The sequence below is a fragment of the Coregonus clupeaformis genome, chromosome 20, assembly GCF_020615455.1.
Source record: "Coregonus clupeaformis isolate EN_2021a chromosome 20, ASM2061545v1, whole genome shotgun sequence".
NCBI lineage: Eukaryota > Metazoa > Chordata > Actinopteri > Salmoniformes > Salmonidae > Coregonus > Coregonus clupeaformis.
This window is the reverse complement of record NC_059211.1, coordinates 23,900,846-23,922,594: the sequence shown is the minus strand read 5'-3', so window position 1 is coordinate 23,922,594 and position 21,749 is coordinate 23,900,846. Positions and strand designations below refer to the sequence as shown.

The 21,749-nt window shown below is 43.6% G+C and overlaps 1 protein-coding gene across 4 annotated transcripts; it reads right to left on the bottom strand.

Annotated features, from left to right (window-relative positions):
- Positions 1–62: 62 nt before the first annotated feature.
- Positions 63–20,419, bottom strand: LOC121533320 (cytoplasmic polyadenylation element-binding protein 2). 4 transcript variants are annotated; one of them, XM_041839149.2, is made up of 11 exons: positions 18,592–20,416; positions 15,906–16,178; positions 13,324–13,414; positions 11,194–11,244; positions 8,847–8,870; positions 7,661–7,828; positions 7,389–7,478; positions 5,675–5,793; positions 5,425–5,539; positions 4,887–5,068; positions 63–4,186 (listed from the first exon to the last, which is right to left on the bottom strand). In XM_041839149.2, exons 1-11 carry the CDS (start codon positions 19,606–19,608, stop codon positions 3,959–3,961), a joined length of 2,358 nt encoding a protein of 785 aa, XP_041695083.2. In that variant the 5' UTR covers positions 19,609–20,416; the 3' UTR covers positions 63–3,958. The 4 variants fall into 4 exon arrangements, with proteins under 4 accessions (XP_041695083.2, XP_041695084.2, XP_041695085.2 ...); XM_041839150.2 differs by lacking the exon at positions 8,847–8,870; XM_041839152.2 differs by lacking the exon at positions 63–4,186 and having other exon boundaries at positions 4,314–5,068; positions 18,592–20,419.
- Between the last annotated feature and the right edge of the window lie 1,330 nt (positions 20,420–21,749).

Genomic DNA, 21,749 nt, shown 5'->3' with positions numbered 1-21,749 from the left:
TCCTATAGAGCAATGTCATCCTAAACAATCCTAAACGAACACAGAGGAAAAAGTCAGGCATGTTGTGTCTGAACAGAATGGGTCTTTATTTATTCAGGAAATTAAATAAAACAGATTGTAATCAACACCCCATTTAAATACAAAACAAACAAAAACAAAAATCGACATGATATTAATTTTGCATATCAAAGAACTGTTGAGTAATAATTACAATCCGAACACCTCATAAACCACTTCTGTGAATCTATACACTAACTCCAATTTAGAAATGAGTTACTTTAACAATATTACAAAGATTTAGCGTAAAAAATAATTCAAATTAAAATAATATCTTAGCAATTAGCATCTTAAAATTATATATATATATTTCCAAATAAAAATACAAAATAATATCAATGACGTATAATATGAAAAATTATTCCAATTATTCTGCTACTATTAAATTAAATTTAAAAAATTAATAAAACAAAATTTAAAAAATGAATAAAACAAAATTCTCTCCTTTTGGTAGCAAAAACACTATCCAAAATAACTACAATCATTTACATCAGTACAAAGATATCTGGATTGAAAAATAGTTGCAATGAAAAAAAGGGGTTTCTTTTCTGACAGTAAAAAAACGACACTGTGGATCAGAAATCTGCAAAATATGCAATGAAAAAAATAAATCTGCATTAAAAAGGTTTACACTGTAATTTTTACTTTTTATACAAACATTAGAAACAGTATTGCACGTCACAACACAGATTCGAGGTTAGTCAGCCTTTCAAAATGTGTTATATTCAAGTTTCAGAGCATCTATGAGGAGAGGCACTGCGGGCCTCGATGCAACAGGGGGAGAATCTCAAGTGTCTTCCATGAATATTATAGAACCCTCAATGTTTCCTTCCTTCAAATAAAAGGTGTAAATGTGTACTTGTATATTAACCATATTGATATATTAAAACAGTTATATATTAATACATCAATGACAATTATTTTTTCAAATATTTTGTTTATTTTTGTCTTTCAACAGAGCCCTGCTTCTGGACATAATTAGAATATTAGGGGAACTACAATGTGTGTAATAATAATAATAATGATAATAATAATAATATTAAACCTATTGAAATAGAAAAATACAATCAAAATCAAATAGTTATTTGTCTACAAAAATAGTGAAATAAATATGATTCTTACAAAAACAAAGACACACACATACAAAGTAACAGTGTTCAACTTATAAAATAGGACCCATTACTCAACAAACAGCACAAGGAGTCGTGTTATATGTCAATGGTGACAAAGTACAAGAGAGCTCTGTTCTGTTCTGAGCACAACACCAAGCACACCATGAGAGCCGAGGCCACCGGGACAAAGTACAAACAGGGAGGGGCTTAAGGATCCTGCATTTGCTTTGGAGCGGTTGCTCATCGTTTTTTGGCCACCATTTTCTCTAGAGCCAGTCATCATAGCAGAGTACCCTGTGGCACTTCTTCCTTATTTCAGTTTACAGAGAGATTGACAGACAACAGGACCCCCTATGAATACATTAGAACATATTAGACTACTGCTTCATTCACATAGAAAAACCTAATACCACCGCCTCCTCACACAATTTCTTAAATAAGTCATTATTAAAAAATAAAATCATCTGGTAGAATTATAAATAGGTAGAAGTTCGGTAGAATTTAATCTTTCATGAGTGATTAAATTGAGCAAAATAGGTCGTTGCCCAAACCAAGTCTGCATTGAATCAGCTAACTAACTGGTAGGGTGAAAACGAGCAAAAAATCTAATAGTCAGAGGGAAAATATAGAAAAGGTAGTGCATTATATATTATCAAAAGTGATTAGAGAGGCTGGGGACAGAGAGGGGGGCACAACTCACAAGTTAAAGACATTAACAAATAAATGATCTAATACGTGAATAAATAAACATAAATCTTATATCCATAAAGTAGTAGTAGTGACAGTACACACGACCCCTGAACCACGTCTAAACTGGATACCAAGGACTGACTCCACACCAGGGAACACTATGACACAAGGATAACAGGGATATTACACTGTAGAGATACAGACATGTACAGTACCAAACAGCTGGCTATTGGACCAGTAGGTCATTGCTCACAGAGAGACAGGGTCACAGTTAGATAAACAAAGAACACAGTTATTCATATTCTGCAGGCCAAAAAAATGGTATTATAATCATTTCCCCATCACTGAAAATATATGAGGGAGTGTGTCTGTCATCTTTCATTAGCAGGACATAAAACTGGGCCACTTTCTACAGGTCTAACTTGTAACTACAATATGTATGAGAGCCTGTTTTTTTTAGAACAGTTTTATCCAACTGCTAAATTCAGAGTAGCCTGACAACACAACTCAGGAACAGATGTTGGACAGATGCTTCCTTACGGATCCTTCTCCATGACAACATTTGAACAGTGGTTTAAATTGGCCAACTAGCCTAACACATGGCACAAACACACATCTCCCAGTCTTATGCCTGTAGCAATCAGATCCAGCCTGGCTTCTGTGTATGCTTTTGGTCTGCAAAGGGTTATGCTACATAAGAGTAACCTCTGTAACTATACAAAGGTGGGAGGATAGGAAGGGTGAAGGCAAAATATTGTGATGTTCTCATTCTCCTCTAGTTTACCTACATTGTTACTAAACTAAAACCTCATTCCACACACTAACAAGATCCACACATACAGGACAGACACGACACAGACACTAACCACTCACTGAACGCCACTCAGCTTCTCAACAGGCTTCATTACTCCTCACAAACTACCACATCACAAAATGGTGGCATCCACTAGTTTAGAATCAATATCGCTTTTCTTGTATAATACGTATGTAAACAGATCAAACAACAGATCAACATCAATGCATGCAAGATTGTTTAAGTTAAGTCGTTTTCATGTATTTTCCTTTATCTTCATTTATATATATATATTTTTTTTTTTCTTACACCTAGGTTTTTTTGTTCTTGCTACTCAAAGTAGGATTTTAGTGTTTTCTGTTATATAATTTCTGTAGTTTGTGTTGTTTTTCTATCCTACATGTATTGGTTAAGTCTATCCTGCATGCAAAGGGTGTATAGACACAAACATGCACTTCAATTTTCACATTCCATTCTTCCATGGCAAAGGTGGCCATGAGTGTGTTAGTGCGGACTGCATTTCATTTTTCAAGATTCCGGTTTATAGCTGGCGTTAATATATAACACCTATACATCTATTCATATATTATATATAGCAGCAAAGCTTCTAATATAGCTTGTGATTAAAAATGTTAAATTAATTAGTTAATACAAACCAGATTCATATTTTGAGGTAATATTTCTTCAGGTCAAAATGAGAGCAAAAATAACCTTATCATTTTTGTAAATGTCTTCTGATGGGGAAAAATAACAAATTATTATCAACAATAAAAAAATAAGAGTTTGTTTTGTGGCAGAAATCTATCACTTTTATGCTTTCTATTGTTTTGTTACCTTTGGTAAATTACCTGGGGCAGGCGTCCAGATTATAGAATCAGGGTTTTCCCAGAAACAGGTGCACTCTACTCCTACTAGGGTGTGGCTAGCAGCAGACAGACAAATAGACGGACAGACGGGCTTCCCCCATGCAAAAACATTCTCATATCTACGTTAAATCTCACATATAAAAATAATTTGAAAAACCTACAAAAAATCAATCTCTTTTTAAATCTCCTCTTAAAAAACATTAAAGTACCACAAAAAAGTTGTCAGAGCCTGAGATGTGAGGGGGGTTTTGGTGAAAAACTGAGGCTTGTAGTGTTTGGCTGCTACGAAAGATATATATACTGTATACTGTTATGTACTATATACTGATAGCTTAGGGTAAGAGGCAGAGCGATGCACTTTTTCCTGCCTGGCGATGTCGCTCTTCCTTGGCCGTTCCTTCTGACTGTGTCGCCATGGTGACGTGTGGTCGCGTTCCTCTTCAGTTCCAGCGGAAGTGGATCTGGCGTGGGCGGTCAGCCCCCTCTTTGACCAGTGGCTTGTGGAACTCTCGGCCGGCGCGGGAGTGGATGTTAGCCCAGCAGAACTCACAGTAATACTGGAGGCAGGTCACGTTGGCGCAGAAGAAAGGGGCAAACTTCCCACCGCAACGCGCCCCCTGGCACTCATCACACAGCTGGTCATCCAGAACATAGGGCTTCACCTCCACCTGCAGGAGTGCAGGGGTGCAGGGGTACAGGGGTGCAGGGATACAGGGGTGCAGGGGTACAGGGGTACAGGGGTGCAGGGGTACAGGGGTGCAGGGATACGGGGTACAGGGGTGTAGGGGTGCAGGGGTGCAGGGATACAGGGATACAGGGGTGCAGGGATACAGGGGTGCAGGAACATGGAGGGGATGAGAATAGGAATACACAGAGATAACACAGGTACTGAGAGAGCAAGAGTGTATACAAGGGTGTATAATATACCTAAAAACAATAGGTATAGATAGATATAGATAGATCAGAAAGCACTGAGCACAGGTAGAATACTGAGATACATGATGAGAGATGAAAAGGTTCCTTTAAAAGGATAGAGTAACCTGTTTGAAGCTGTGTGAGATTCAAAGACAATGGAATCAGGCAGCGCTGAGAGAGAGAGGAGAGAGCGAGAGAGCGAGAGAGAGAGAGGAGACTGGAAATGGAACTAATTCAATCAGCACTAATAAGCTTTCTCCTCTCCATAGCAACCACGTTCAGACTATCTGCGTGTGATGCTATTGGAACACACACACTCTTTTTCTTTGAACCACAAATCCTCACGAGGACTGACTCTCTCATTCTGTCTCTGCATCCCTAGAAAATCGGGAGGAGAATGTCTCCAGCAGTATTGTGTGGTTAATTAGATGGGAAGTGGAGGGAGGACTGTACCCGCTTGTCAATGTCTCCATGTTGCAGCTGGACAAATCTGGCGCTGATGGCAGCGATGTAACTCTGCTGATTGGAGAAGGCGACGCGCCCCGCCCCCTTGGGGTACTTGAGCTCTGGATCGGTGTCGATGCCAGCATAGCAGACCCCCCCATAGAGACGGTCCATAATCATGGCCAACTCCACTGGAGAAAGATGAGACAGAGACGGAACAGGAGAAGAAACAAGAGAGAAAATAATGGGGGGAGGAGATGGAGAAGTGACACATGAGTAGGTGAGATGGGGGTGGGGGTAAGAGAGAGAGAGAGAAAGTGGAGGAGGGGGCAGTCAGATTAATTATACAAAATGTGATTACATAGGGAAAACATTGCCAGCTCTCAGATGCTCCATATTACTCAAAACACAACATCCGTTTATCTACGTATTTCAACATCTACCAACACCAACACGAATATCCCAGTCCAATTACAAAGTAGATCAACTAGAGGTACAGCTGAGATGTCATGTGGATCTGATAGAGGGAGATGAGGGAAGTGTTTACCTGCTCTGAGAGGGCGGGGCACCCCTCCTACGAAGATGGTCTTGCGAGGATCCAGAGGCTGAGAGCCGTCCATCACAAAGTCACTGTCACTCAGGTTCCACGGACGAATCTGGACCTGGAGACACACACACATATCCCATACATTGAATAATCGCCAGATAGAATTACACTGCGTAGGTGTTGCTAGTCTCACAGATGTCCTTGCTGGTGGGAATGGCCCTACAGAGAACTGGGTTTGTGTTGGACTCACAGGCTTGTCTTTGATGGTGGGGCTGGAGACACACAGGTAGAGCTTGCCGTCCTCCTCCATGCAAGCCTCGATCAGAGCCTGCACTGAGCTCTCCTCTTGGAACAGCAGGAAGGCATAACCTAGGCAACACACACAACACACTCTCAGGGGGATAGCACCTGGACAGCATATCCAATAGCGGTGGGGAAATACTGCTACAAATACACTGAATTATTCCCATTAAAAAAATAAAAAAAAAGTGTTAAACAAAACAAAATATATTTTATATTTGACATTCTTCAAATAACCATCGTTTGCCTTGATGACAGCTTTGCACACTCTTGGCATTCTCTCAAATAACTTCACCTGGAATGCTTTTCCAACAGTCTTGTTCCCACATATGCTGAGCACTTGTTGGCTGCTTTTCCTTCACTCTGCCGTCCGACTCATCCCAAACCATCTCAATTGGGTTGAGGTCGGGGGGTTGTGGAGGCCAGGTCATCTGATGCAGCACTCCATCACTCTCCTTCTTGGTCAAATAGCCCTTACACAGCCTGGGGGTGTGTTGGATTATTGTCCTGTTGAAAATCAAATGATAGTCCCACTAAGCCCAAACCAGATGGGATGGTGTATCGCTGCAGAATGCTGTGGTAGCCATGCTGGTTAAGTGTGCCTTGAATTCTAAATAAATCACAGACAGTGTCACCAGCAAAGCACCCCCACACCATAACACCTCCTCCTCCATGCTTTACGGTGGGAACTACACATGTGGAGATAATCCGTTCAACCACACCGCATCTCACAAGGACACGGCGGTTGGAACCAAAAATCTCAAATTTGGACTCCAGACCAAAGGACAGATTTTCACAGGTCTAATGTCCATTGCTCATGTTTCTTGGCCCAAGCAGGTCTCTTCTTATTATTGGTGTCCTTTAGTAGTGGTTTCTTTGCAGCAATTCGACCATGAAGGCCTGATTCATACAGTCCCCTCTGAACAGTTGATGTTGAGATGTGTCTGTGACTTGAACTCTGTGAAGCGTTTATTTGGGCTGCAATTTCTGAGGCTGGTAACTCTAATGAACTTAACTCTGGGTCTTCCTTTCCTGTGGTGGTCCTCATGAGAGCCAGTTTCATCATAGCGCTTGATGGTTTTTGCGACTGCACTTCAAGAAACTTTCAACGTTTTTGAAATGTTCCGTTTTGACTGACCTTCATGTCTTAAAGTAATGATGGACTGTTGTTTCTCTTTGCTTATTTGAGCTGTTCTTGCCATAATATGGACTTGGTCTTTTACCAAATAGGGCTATCTTCTGTATACCACTCCTACCTTGTCACAACACAACTGATTGGCTCAAACGCATTAAGAAGCAAATAAATTCCACAAGTTAACTTTTAAACAGGGCACACCTGTTTATTGAAATGCATTCCAGGTGACTACCTCATGAAGCTGGTTGAGAGAATGCCAAGAGTGTGCAAAGCTGGCATCAAGGCAAAGGGTGGCTACCTTGAAGAATCTCAAATATAAAATATATTTTGATTTGTTTAACACTTTTTTGGTTACTACATGATTCCATATGTGTTATTTCATAGTTTTGATGTCTTCACTATTATTCTACAATGTCAAAAATAGTATAAATAAAGATACACCCTTGAATGAGTAGGTGTGTCCAAACTTTTGACTGGTAGTGTACATTTATGTCAATTTCAGTTAAAGAAAGTCTGAGCTGAGCTTTACCTTTCGGGGGGAAGTAGGATTTGCTCTCAGCCTTGTGTGGCCAGTCCACCACCAAGTGGCCAAAGCGACGGAAACTGGTGGTGATCTCATCTGACGAGAGAAAGAAAGAAAGAAGAGGAGAGAGGAAGGTGGATGTGTGAGGAGAAAGGGAGGAGGGAGAAAGAAAAAGGAACCAACGTGAGTAAGATCAACCTTTCACACCAGCATATAAACTGGCACAGACAAACTGTCACTGAACTAACAACATTGTGTTATGCTCTTCCTCCTCTCACCTTCATCTATGTCAGGGGGAAGGCCGCCCACAAACACTTTTCGGGAGAAACGCTCGATGTGCTCCCCGTTCTGGTGGGGGTAACAGTTGGGGCCAAGCCCTGGGATGCCCTGGTTACCGTGCCCGTCGTCAAGGAGGCTGTCTTCAATGGGGAACAGGGAGGAGCGGCCTGGAGAAGAGAGGGTCACAGGTCAGCGGTCAGCGGTCAGAACACATGCAGACATGGACAATGACATCCACATAGATACACACATGCATACAGTACATACAGTCACATCACAAGCAGGTGCACATACTTCTGCTTTGCCAACAACAGAAGCAACCAACCTGTTGTAGCTCTGTTTACACCCACTGTTAATGTTATATAGAGATAGTATTATTATAATGAGTCATGATAAATGAGCGGGGTCCATAACAACATGTGCAATGGCTGTTTACATCTGCCATCAGGATTTGTGCTGAGTAGCTACAAGATAAAGTACAAGCATAAAGTGATTTAGGATTATGTCCAATCTAGTATTTATACTGTCGATGTGCTGTAAGACCAAGACAAGCAACCATTAATACTCCAGCCAGAGCTCTGTGACTGACTGACAGACAGCAGACAGAGAGGACAAGCTTGAGGTCTGGTAAGGAAGCTGTGGATACAAGCTGTTACCATGGGGCAAAGCAGTAGCAGTAGTCAGAGCAATGGGCTGAGGTAAACTAGTGGTAACCGAGCCTGAAACCTATAGCAATGTACTATGTCTGGATGTTAATGTGTTGTCGAGTATTCATATACGTCTGCAATTATATTACTGTAGGGACCTTAACCCAACACCTAGCGACCTTGTCTAGAGGTTAGGATCTCTTGGAGTAAAGGCTAAGATGTTGGGTCGACAGTCGATGGACCTGGGTTAAAGTCTAGGTTGGGGCTACCCCCCGAATTCACTGCAACACATTAAAAAAGGAGCAACTGCTGGTAAAGAATGCTTAGGATGTCATAGTAAATTATTTAGATCGTTTTTCTGTCCCACATGAGATGGCTGTCGGTGGTGATCATGCTGACACTATAAACACTGAATTGTTTGTATCCAGACACTGTTTTGGTTGCTGCAGTTCAGTAGCGTTAAAGCATGCTGTGTAGTGTATGAACACGCAACACACGTGACATGACAAAGACTGCACATCACATGACGGCGCTTTACCTCGACGTCTCCCATAGCTCCGTGCTGCATGTAAACAAAGTAAAGAGTGGTTTTATGCCTTGCAGACATTCCTCACAAGGTAAAGCGTCCCCAGAACTGGTACTACTGACACTACAGATACAGTGCCTTGCAAAAGTATTCAAATAAGATCTAGAGCAACCAATTACCTTCAGAAGTCACATAATTCGTTAAATAAAGTCCACCTGTGTGCAATCTAAGTGTCACATGATCTCAGCATATATACACCTGTTCTGAAAGGCCCCAGAGTCTGCAACACCACTAAGCAAGGGGCACCACCAAGCAAGCAGCACCATGAAGAACAAAGGAGCTCTCCAAACAGGTCAGGGACAAAGTTGTGGAGAAGTACAGATCAGGGTTGGGTTATAAATAAATATCAGAAACTTTGAACATCCCACAGAGCACCATTAAATCCATTATTAAAAAATGGAAAGAATATAGCACCACAACAAACCTGCCAAGAGAGGGCCGCCCACCAAAACTCACGGACCAGGCAAGGAGGGCATTAATCAGAGAGGCAACAAAGAGACCAAAGATAACCCTGAAGGAGCTGCAAAACTCCACAGCGGAGATTGGAGTATCTGTCAATAGGACCACTTTAAGCCGTACACTCCACAGAGCTGGGCTTTACAGAAGAGTGGCCAGAAAAAAGCCATTGCTTAAAGAAAAAAATAAGCAAACACGTTTGGTGTTCGCCAAAAGGCATGTGGGAGACTCCCCAAACATATGGAAGAAGGTACTCTGGTCAGATGAGACTAAAATTGAGCTTTTTGGCCATCAAGGAAAACGCTATGTCTGGCGCAAACCCAACACCTCTCATCACCCCGAGAACACCATCCCCACAGTGAAGCATGGTGGTAGCAGCATCATGCTGTGGGGATGTTTTTCATCGGCAGGGACTGGGAAACTGTTCAGAATTGAAGGAATGATGGATGGCGCTAAATACAGGGAAATTCTTGAGGGAAACCTGTTTCAGTCTTCCAGAGATTTGAGACTGGGACGGAGGTTCCCCTTCCAGCAGGACAATGACCCTAAGCATACTGCTAAAGCAATACTCGAGTGGTTTAAGGGGAAACTTTTAAATGTCTTGGAATGGCCTAGTCAAAGCCCAGACCTCAATCCAATTGAGAATCAGTGGTATGACTTAAAGATTGCTGTACACCAGTGGAACCATCCAACTTGAAGGAGCTGGATCAGTTTAGCCTTGAAGAATGGGCAAAAATCCCAGTGGCTAGATGTGCTAAGCTTATAGAGACATACCCCAACAGACCTGCAGCTGTAATTGCTGCAAAAGGTGGGGGGGGTGAATAGTTATGCACGCTCAAATTTTCTGTTTTTTGTGTCTTATTTCTTGTTCGTTTCACAAAAAAAATATTTTGCATCTTCAAAGTGGTAGGCATGTTGTGTAAATCAAATTATACAAACCCCCCAACAATCCATTTAAATTCCAGGTTGTAAGGCAACAAAATTGGAAAAATGCCAAGGGGGGTGAATACTTTCGCAAGCCACTGTACTATGACCCTCTAGTGCCATTATTTACCCCTACCCCATTCAGCTCCTCATCATGTAACTGCATGGTTGGAGTGTCATGAAACCTAATTATCGTCACAGGGTTGACATTATGTTGAATAGTTAGTTATATGACAATGTGTCAAGCAGGAATGTAGGCTATATTGTAAACTGGGCTAGGCTGACTATACGTTTGAGAGGACCAGCCTAATGGAAACGACACTAGTCTTCTCCTGGCCTCTAGTCATGTGACCTAGCCTACATAAATAAGCTACGTGACCTAGCTACTACACCACCCGGCTTTCCTGCGGCTGGTCATGTGACTTATACAACTAGGCATTCCACCTCGTCATGTAAGCCACAGTACTAAACATTCCTTTTCAACATCTCAAGCCCCAGTAGGATTACAACAACAATGCATATCCTTCATTGAGTTTTAGAGTTACACGGGGGCTGTGTTTGTCCTATAGACTCTCTATATATATAAATATGTCACAGGAGACATGTTTACTACACTGTTACAACAGTCTAGTGTCAGCCTAACTGACACACACAGCACAGCATAGGACAACCAACACTACTCATTTAACAAAAGCAATCCAGCACAGTCCACTATAGAGAAGGATATATCCCAACGCAAATGAAGTTCAGTAAAGCGTGACAGAAATGTCAATCCCATACTAGCTTGCTTCTCGATCTAGCCTGGTTGAGCATCCCTAACGTGTCATGATATGGAAACATTAACACTGAGACATTTCTAAAACAGTCTGGTGATAGCGATGGAAGACGACACACAAGCTGGTGTTGGAGAGATAATTACCATTGAGCATGAGCAGGCCGTCGGCCCCGGGGTGAGGGCATCCCACACGACCTGACATGACAGAGACACACACACACACACACACACACACACAAACACAGGGATGAGACTCTCAACAGATGGAGAGGACAGCGTGAGGACATCAAGGGCACGGCCATGTACTGTATAAGGAGCAGAAGCACCACTGTCACATGACAACAGCCTACTGAGCTGTAGTGTCGGAACAGAACACTGAACAAAACCCTATTTTCCACAGAGACAGCTTGAGCTGACAAAATACAACAACAACAAAAAACAACACCCTGAATAGATTTGGGTTAACCCTAATTAACTATCAGAAGCAAATGTCAGCTATTTAATTAATGTTATCTTTACATTCAATGGGAAGAATTGCAGATGTGTGAACAGACAAAGAAGAGATGCTGGAAAATGATCTGATCTCCAGTTGAAAGATCAGCAACCCTATTTCCACTGCAATGTTAGCATGGTACATCTCCTATGCCCAGTTAGCTAAGCTCATTTCTAAAGTCCTGTAAGTGCTTGTCTTCTGCTTCTGTACTAGCAGTCAGGGCTATAAATGGTAGAGCCCACCCTCCCCTCCTCCACCCTCCCATCCCCTTCCCTACCCTCCCCTCCCCTCACCCTCTCCTCCTCCTCCACCCTCCCCTCTCCTCCCCTCCACCCTCTCCTCACACTCTCTTCCCCCCACCATCCACCCTCCACTGGCTGTCACACACAGCGTGTGAAAGTGTGATCATGTCTAAATTTAGTCTCCCTCTGGTTCTCTGTGCTGTGAATACTGGTCTATGCCCGCTCCATCTGCTTCAGAGTCCCAGTCAGGACCGGAGGACTACAGGACAACACCACACCCACTAATAACTATGGAGCTCCATGTTGAGCCAACTAGTTTATTAACAATAATAATAATCAGGGTACCTGTAACTGTAATCAGTTATGTTACCAGCAAAAAATATTGTAATCAGATTACAAAAAAACTAGATGATTACTTATTGGATTACTTTTAAATTCAGAAAGGATGTTTTTGGGGAAGAAAATACATTATGACACCTTTCTGTTTCCTCAATGACATTCAATTCAGCATTAAATAAAGGCGCAAGTTTAAATTTGTCCCACCTGAGAGAGTCTGAACACAAGCCATAGACCACTATGATGACACACCAATTGCGTTTGATGGATCCTTTTTGTCTTCTTCTAATGCCTCTTAAGGGGAAAGTCATCAGATTACGTTACTAAATTTGGGTCATTCAAAAGTTACATTACTGATTACAATTTTGGACAGGTAACTAGTCACTGTAATGGATTACATTTAGAAAGTAACCTACCCGACCCTGAATAGTCTTTCAAGGGTAGTATACTGTGCCAAATCCAATGTGAGGGAATGTGTTTACTATAAATGTACATCTAAACCTCTCTGTCCCTGTCCATGGTTTGGGGGAGTAAGTATGTTGAAGCCAGTGGTCATAACTATGTGTGTAGCTAGCTAGCTAGATGTCATTTTACACTGACTACAGTGCACCTGGTTAGAGTCTCTTCTAAAAGTCCAGCAGCGGAGCTGAGCTGAGAGGAGAGGCCTGCCCTGGACCTGTGGGCCAGCCCTGTCTCTGTCACCATACTCCTGGGCCAGCCCTGTCTCTGTCACCATACTCCTGGGCCAGCCCTGTCTCTGTCACCATACTCCTGGGCCAGCCCTGTCTCTGTCACCATACTCCCTGTCCCTGTGAGGAGTGCTCCTATCCTATCAGGACAGAGAGTGCCGCAGTGCTCCCTGCCTGACTCCTGTCTGTCCATGTGCCCCAGGTTAGGTTAAGCAGTAGCAGCAGGATCAGGGCTGTAAGGTCATTTAAAGGTACAGCCGGTTGTGGCAGTAATATCCACTCTCAGCAGGGAGAACATAAGCTGCTCGCCCTGGGAAAAACAACATGCCTCTGGGAGGGAGCAGGAAGCCTGTCAGTGCCTTGGAAAATGGTATACTGCACCTCATATGCATTCCCCATAACCACTGTTCTCCCCAACCACAATCACAATGCCTTTCCCCATTATACAGTGAGTCAGTAACTAAGTAAGTATGATAATTAAAGATAGTGAGAGGGAGTAAGTAAGTAGTCTCACCCTTCATTGGATCCTGCTCTGCCCGCATGATGTCAATCAGAGAGCTTTCCAGGGAGTGCATGTTCAGGCTGTCGTACATTCTAGAGCGGTCCTGAGAGGAGAGAGAGAGGGAGGGAGGGAGAGGGAGGGAGGGATATGAAGGCTTATATCACTAAAAGAAGCTACAGTGGCTTGCAAAAGTATTCACCCCCTTGGCATTTTTCCTATTTTGTTGCCTTACAACCTGGAATTAAAATGGATTTTTTGGGGGGTTTGTATCATTTGATTTACACAACATGCCTACCACTTTGAAGATGCAAAATATTTTTTGGTGTGAAACAAACAAGAAATAAGACAAAAAAACAGAACTTGAGCGTGCATAACTATTCACCCCCCCCCCAAAGTAAATACTTTGTAGAGCCACCTTTTGCAGCAATTACAGCTGCAAGTCTCTTTGGGTATGTCTCTATAAGCTTGGCACATCTAGCCACTGGAAAAATTGCTCGCGTGCGGGCCGGTTTTGGCCCACAGGCTGCCTGTTGCCGACCCCTGCTATAGTCTGTCATCAGGTGGACATTCTGGTTTAGGTGATGCTGTATCCACTGTTTCAACTGAGGAGTGTTGCCACACAGTCATCCAATGAGAATGTAGTACAGTTCTATGTAGGAGATGAATCCAGTAGCTAGATGAACGTGTATTATATTAGCCATTATATGGTGTGATATTTTCTATGAATGGTTTATAAAGGCATTCTTATGGAAAGATCGAAGTGTGTAGGAATGTACACTCCATTGATTAGGCAGTAGGGCACCCCTCTAAATCCCCCAGTGCCAGCATACTACCCCCTCTCTCCTTCTGTATATCTCTGTCAATGACGTTCACATCATGATGAAGCACAAATGCATATCCCCTATCCAAACATAACACTGGGGAAGGAAGAAAAAGAGAGGAGACGTGTATGGAATCTGAGGAATTCCTGGTCGGACACTGTTTATAGAAATGAACCATTCATGGAGGAGGGCCTGCTTCCTGGAAGAGGAAGTGCAGCGCCATGACAGAGGGGAGAAAGTGACAAGGGATTACTGTGAAAAATGTGTCCGCGAAATAACTTGCGTGTTTTTCCGGTCTCAACCAAGACAGTATGGTGACGGTGGCCCACCCAAAGATCCTTTCTTAAGGCCTGCTGCCTCCAGTTTCCCCCTTTGTACTTAAAAGGTCAGAACTGTGCTGTACATAATTAGATGACATCAGTTATGGGTCTCCAAGTATGTCTGCATAGAGATATAACCAGTGGTGTAAAGTACTTAAATAAAAATACTTTAAAGTACTACTTAAGTAGTTTTTTGGGGTATCTGTACTTTACTTTACTATTTATATTTTTGACAACTTTTCCTTTTACTTCACTACATTCCTAAAGAAAATGATGTACTTTTTACTCCATACATTTTCCCTGACACCCAAAAGTACTCGTTACATTTTGAATGCTTAGCAGGACAGGAAAATGGTCTAATTCACACACTTATCAAGAGAACATCCCTGGTCATCACTACTGCCTCTGACTCACTAAACATATGCTTCATTTGTAAATTATTTCTGAGTGTTGGAGTGTGCCCATGGCTATCTGTAAATTTAAAAAACGAGAAAATGTGGCCGTCTGGCTTTGCTTAATATAAGGAATTTGAAATGATTTATACTTTTACTTTTACTTTTGATACTTTAAGTATATTTAAAACCAAATACTTTTAGACTTTTACTCAAGTAGTCACTTTTACTTGAGTCATTTTTTATTAAGGTATCTTTACTATAACAACTCCCATCCTGAAATAGACTCAAGTGAAACCTGCTAAACGTGGTGTTAAAGTAGCTTTAAAGCAGCACTAACTGCAGCCCCGCTCCCTGACACCTCCACTATGGCAGAAAGAAATAACACTGCTCCCGTCTGATTGAAATGGTAATTCTGCTCGTCATCTGGGAATTGACATTCATTCTCAGCTGTGTGTTTTCTAAACAGCCCCTTTACACTCTCGCCCTTCCTCTCTCCCCTCCTCTCCCCCTTCCTCTCTCCCCTCCTCTCCCCCTTCCTCTCTCCCCTCCTCTCCCCCTTCCTCTCTCCCCTCCTCTCCTCTCCCCCTTCCTCTCTCCCCCCTCTGCTCCCTCCCAGCTCTCTCTCTTTCCCTCTACCTCCTGATCTGCTCTCCCTGTCTGGCTCTTTGCGTTTGATGCTTGTCGCCTTCCTGCTCCTTCTTTCCCACAATCCTTCACTCTGAAACACTCTGCACTCTGAAAACAGTGATGTGAATATTAAACTGTCTCATTTCCATCATTTAAAGCTTTTCCCTGTCATCCTTGCTCTCTCTCTCTACCTTCGACCGACCACTCACTCTCAAACACGTACTCTCTCGCTCACTCTCTGGCTCCAATATCTAATTCAGGAAATGATTCCGTAATCCTATGAATCCAGCCCTTTTTCACTCACTGCGTAAAAAACCCTTTGCTGTCCTTCCACCAAGATTTATACAGTGCATACACACACACACAGACCCCTGTATATTTATGCTTACTGAGAAAAACACAGCCAAATACTGTACATTCAAAGCATGTACCTGGAGAGGCATAAGCGTGTTACTGTTGCTGTCTGTTCGGAACATGTTCTCCTCGATCCAGGACTTGGGGCCAATGGAGCCGGCGGAGCGGGGGAACTTGGGAGGTGCAATGACGTTACTGGAGAAGGGCTTCTTCATGGGGGAAACCTGGCTGACAGAGCCCGGGATGCCCATGCCTCCACCACGACGGTGGTCCCGACCCCAGGACATACCCCCAGAGCCCCAGCCACTCCCCTGGTGACTGCCAGCCCAGGGAGACTGCTTCACCATGGACTGAGCAGAGAGAGAGAGAGAACAAACACCATTGTAAATACAACCTATATTTAAGTTTATTTCCCTTTTGTACTTTAACTATTTGCACATCATTACAACACTGTATATAGACATAATTACATTTGAAATGTCTTTATTCTTTTGGAACTTTTGTGGGTGTAATGTTTATTGTTCATTTTTTATTGTTTATTTCACTTTTGTTTATTATCTATTTCACTTGCTTTGGCAATGTAAACATATGTTTCCCATGCCAAAACAGCCCTTAAATTGAATTGAAATTGAATTGAGAGAGAGAGGGGGAGAGAGATATGAAGAGAGACAAGGAGAGATGGAGAGAGAGCACGGGAAGGAGGGGTTAGAGACCCAATGTGAAATTGCGTGTTGTTGAGCCAGTATTTATTGTTTGTACTTGATGTGTTTCTTTGATCCTGTGTTTTCTCCCTCTGCCACAGCCTACTATGACCTGGTCCTGTGTGGGGGGCGAGTGGGTAAAAAGATTTAGGGCTTCAAGGCTAATACTAAGTATCCCGTGCACACTGACACCACCAACGTCCATTACTCTCTCTCTCTCTGTCTCCACCATACATCCTCACTGACACCACCAACGTCCATTACTCTCTCTGTCTCCACCAGACATCCACACACACACATGCTGTCATGCAGCAGTCTCCAGCCCTCTCCTCTATGCTGTATGTATGTACAGCTCTTATGCAGTTACGACAGATGGGTGTGTCTACGTGTGTGGGAGAGAGTGCTTTTGTGTATGTGTGATGGCCTTGGTGCTGATGATGTCTAGACACAAGCGCACATGCACACACACTCGTACGCATGATGTATGATAGCACGTATGACATTTTAGCTTAATAAGTCTGAAAATAGGACACCAATAGCACTTTGGAGCCTGCAATAAGGAGTCCTGAAATCTCCCTAGTGACTGAGTGCAAATCTATTGCTGCAGTTCTTTCTAGCAGACACAGGCAGGACACAGCATAGCATCATAACCCCACCCCCATGATGAGGGCTATGTGTATAGCTTCTGGTTATCAGATATACCCCCCCAAGTAAAATCCCATGACCCCCAATGTCAGTACAGCCTCTCTCTGCCTCCCTGAGTCAAGCACCATGACTTCAGATAGAGAGCATCAGCCTGAACCAGTGATATGTGATGACTATGCCCTGCTCTGTGCCAGCCTCAAGCAGAGAACAAAAGTCAGATTCAGTGATGCTCCCTTGTTCGCCTCTCGCCCCTCCCTCCCCCGTCAGCTTCCCCGCCCTGCTACTGAGGGAGAAACTATGCCTACAGATGTAAGATCTTAATTTGATCACCCGGTTGCAGGAGAACTTTCTTGCAATGCAGCACATTTAAAACGTGTAGTGTATTTGAGGTTTAAAAAGGCTTCTGAAGTTTGTAATTTCCACTTTGAAATTTGAGACTTGATTTTCGCTTAAGAAAAATGTATCAAGCCCTACAAAAATGTCAATAAATTATAATCCACATTTCTTGTTGCTGCAGGATTATTTTCCTGCTGTAGCAAACTGGCTCAAATTAAGATCCCACATCTGTATAGTAGTTGTGACTTCAGACCTCACTGAGGACACGAAAAATGCATTACAGATAAAACCTATTTGCCTTCTATGATCATGGGTTTAGATTGATGAAAGGTGCACACACACACTCACACACACACACACACACACACACACACACACACACACACACACACACACACAGGCCATGCTTTATCTCAGCAGTGTCACATGACAAGGTCCTAGCCATTAGGAGTGCTGGGTGGCAGTTTCTCCATAGTGTATTTGGGGGTTGAGGCAGACCTGAAACTGTTTGCTGTAGGTAAACTGACAACTGGAGAAGTGAAGCCAGTGTGGGGTTTGTCTATGAATAATGCAGTCAGTCCCTCCCCTGCCCTGCCCTAGCCGGGCAGCACTTCTACATGGACCTTCTGTCCTGGGAGCACAGGACCGCATTTGTTTTCATAATCATAGTTGGGTTTATGCACTTCCATTTTAGTCATTTAGCAGACGCTCTTATCCAGAGCGACTTACAGTTAGTGAGTGCATACATTATTTTTTCTCATACTGGTCCCCCATGGGAAACGAACCCACAACCCTGGCGTTGCAAACGCCATGCTCTACCAACTGAGCTACACGGGACACTTCTGCATAGTAACATATATGTATAACCATGGCTTGAACCCAATACAATCTAAGAGCCACACTGGTGTGTGTATAAGCCTAGTAGCCTACATTAGCTGTACAAAAATGATTATATTAATATCTCCCACCCTCTTTAACAGCTTATTTTTATCTATCATTTTAAAGGCTCAATCCTCTATTCTATGGGGATGCTGATGTGGGGTTTCCATGTGAACAGGTGAATAGAGAGATGCTAGCTCACCTGGTGGTGGTGGTTGTAGTTGTTCCTCTGCTGCAGGAAGGCGCCCTGCTGGTGCTGGTGGTGGTGGTGGTGCTGGGAGTGCATCTGGGGGCTGACGGGGGACCGGCGGCTCTGCTGCTGCGGCTGCGGCTGCTGATGGGCGTTGATCTGGGGCGAGAATTGGCTGCTGAAGCCCTGCACGTTAATCCCTGGGCATGGATTAGTCGACACCGGAGAAAAACTCTGGAAGAAGGCCGGGTTGATAGAGGAGGGGATACCGGGATAGAAGCTGTTGTCTGGGTCGGTATGAGGCATCTGATTAATCGCGTTTGTGTGGTGGATAGGGTTGGCCGAGTTGGAGACGGGTGGTGGTGGGGAGCTGGTCTGAACGGACCACGGGGTTCCGAATCCAGGGAGGGGAGGTGAAGCGCCACTCGGGTTCTGCATCTCTTGGTTCTGGAGGTTCGGAAAACCGCCCCCGAGACCTCCGGACAACATATTGCCGGTGCTACTGCCATTGCCGTTATTTATATGGTGGGTGATGGGGGAGTCCATTTGGATCCTAACCTTGTTTGGATTTACGGAAGTGGGCGATGGCGACGCGGCAGTCTCCACATCGGCTTCAACCTCCTCCACTGGCGAGTCGCTGATTCGTCCCGGTCTGGAGTATGCGCTGCGCTCTGGTTCGGTGGAGACTTGAGCGGTGAAAGGCTGCCTCTGCGGCAGGTGACTGAATTTTCCTTGGGGTGGGGGCGACTCAGTGCAGCCAAATTCAGCTCGCTGACTTAACTGCTGATGTATTTTCCGGTCGTGCTGAAGGTCACAGATAGACTGCGTCGGGCAAAAATGACCAAAAAATAGAAAATCTGGATTCTGGTTCAGGTGGTTGTAGTTGGAAGTGAGGGCTCCCAGCTGGTTGTTGGTTTGGTTTGGTTGCTGTATCCCGGTTTTATTGATTGTGTTGTTGTTGCTGCTGTAGTTTTCCTCTGTTGACTGGTGTCGTTGTTCAGTTGTCACCCCCACAGGCTCATTCTGCATGTTTTGTTGATGCGCAGCAGCTGACAGGAACAGTGGGGACAAGGCAGCGAGGCTACTGCGCGAGACCAAGGGCGAGCCGGGGTACAACTGGCGGATGGAAACCGCAGAAGAGGAGGAGCATTAGGATAAGAAAGCGCGTCCGTCGAGAAGGGTAGAGTTGTGTCCAATGGTCGCTGTCTGTAATAAACCGAACCCGTAATCATCCATTTATTTATGTAAAAATATGGATTTTAACGCAGTTTTCCTATCCTCCGCCTAGAACAGCATAGCAGAACACAGTGCCGGATAGATGCGTCGACCGAGAAGTAGCCTAACGAGAGAGGATGGGTTTGACTCTGTTCAGTCGGCGTTTTCTACAATTAATATTATTTTCTTATTTTAAAAGCGATTCACATAGGCCCCTATTTATTAATATCCGGTTAAAGTCGGCCTGATATTGTAGCCTATGCATTCCAATCCTGACCGACCGTGTACCCCATCCTCTCGCTGCTGCGGCAGCGTATTAAAGGTCCCCAGTGAATGACGCCTACGTCACGTCCGCATCATGTTCTGTTCTGACCCTCGCTTCGCCCTTTGTAGTGAATGCTGCTGAGCGCTTCTACCGGCCCGAGCTGTAAAGAACACTGCATCGTTTACGCCATTCTTTCATTATTCATAAGGTCCAGTACTTCATCATGATGTCCTGAATATTAAGCTTTGCATTCTGAGTTAGTTTTCTCTACTGCAGGTTTGGGCAGAATGAGCACATCCAGTGAAGCGCTTGACTTGGGCAGGAGCTCACCGGAGCAGAGTACCAGCACCTCAAATGTTCTACTGCTTGAGCTCCTATTCCTGCACCTAAATATAAACAGTAAGCCTACCAGCACCCAAAATGAGTACCAGCACCTATTTCAGTCCAAGTCAAGAACTGATCCAGTCCCCAATGTCAGATACCCCAACCCCCACCATCATTAGCCCAGAATCCAGCAGATGGCGATATTGAGTCATTTAATCTTACCGTCCGATAGGAATCTATGCAGCCGGCTATACATTTCTATCCCCCATGGACGGTTCGTACATAAAACATTCTCCATTCAGGCTGCAAAGGCGTCGATTTCCTCCTTAACTCGATTTCATGGCTAGAAGGAGAAAACAACAGGGAAAATATGCGTACTTTCTTTAACACAACACACGTGATCATAATCATAAGGAAGTGGCTATACCTTTTCAAAGCTTTATAAAGTGCTGTTTAATGGATTTAAACATTAGAGTCTGTGTTGATCCAGTAACTGAATGGAGTGTAAAAAAATTAATACAAATAAAGAGTGTTTCCCTGAGTCAGTATTTGTATTCAGTCTCATCAATCTGTAAATTATTGCTGGTAGAAACTATCTAGTTACTACCTCCAATACTGACGGTTGGTATTGATGAAAGGGACCAAGAACTCAAAGGATTGTGAAGATCAATGGGTGTCTGTTGGGGTTAAAACCTGCATAGAGACTGCATTTAACATGGTATACACACAGAATGAACAGTGAAATCATATTGAGAGTTTAAACAGGACAAGGTTTTACTGCAGGTCCCTCAGTAGCTGTCCCTTGTGCTGCTCTCATTGGGTGGGGGTAATACAGGAAAAGTGCTTGAGGTCTGACCAATATATAATAATATAATATATATATCTACAGTATATATATAATCTGACATACTGAGGAGGGATACCACCAAACCACACTGGTGTGTGTCATAATCAACCTCCCATTTGCTCAGCACCTAACAATCACTTACCTATACACACATACATACAGGGCTAGCTTCTTAGGTAAAAATGTGTCGTTCTGCCCCTGAGCAAGGCAGTTAACCCACTGTTCCCGGGCGCCGATGACGTGGATGTCGATTAAGGCAGCCCTGATTCAGAGGGGTTGGGTTAAATGCGGAAGACACATTTCAGTTGAATGCATTCAGTTGTACAACTGACTAGGTATCCCCCTCTCCCTTTCCCTTACTCATTCCATGACCTTTCACCCCAAAAATGTATTATATCCATGTAATAAAAGTATGACATCTGCAATAAAGATTTTGTGACACATATGCAACCTATCAGAATCTGAGGAAATCTTGAGACCAACACAAGCAATGGCTGCCACTACAACACATTGGTATCT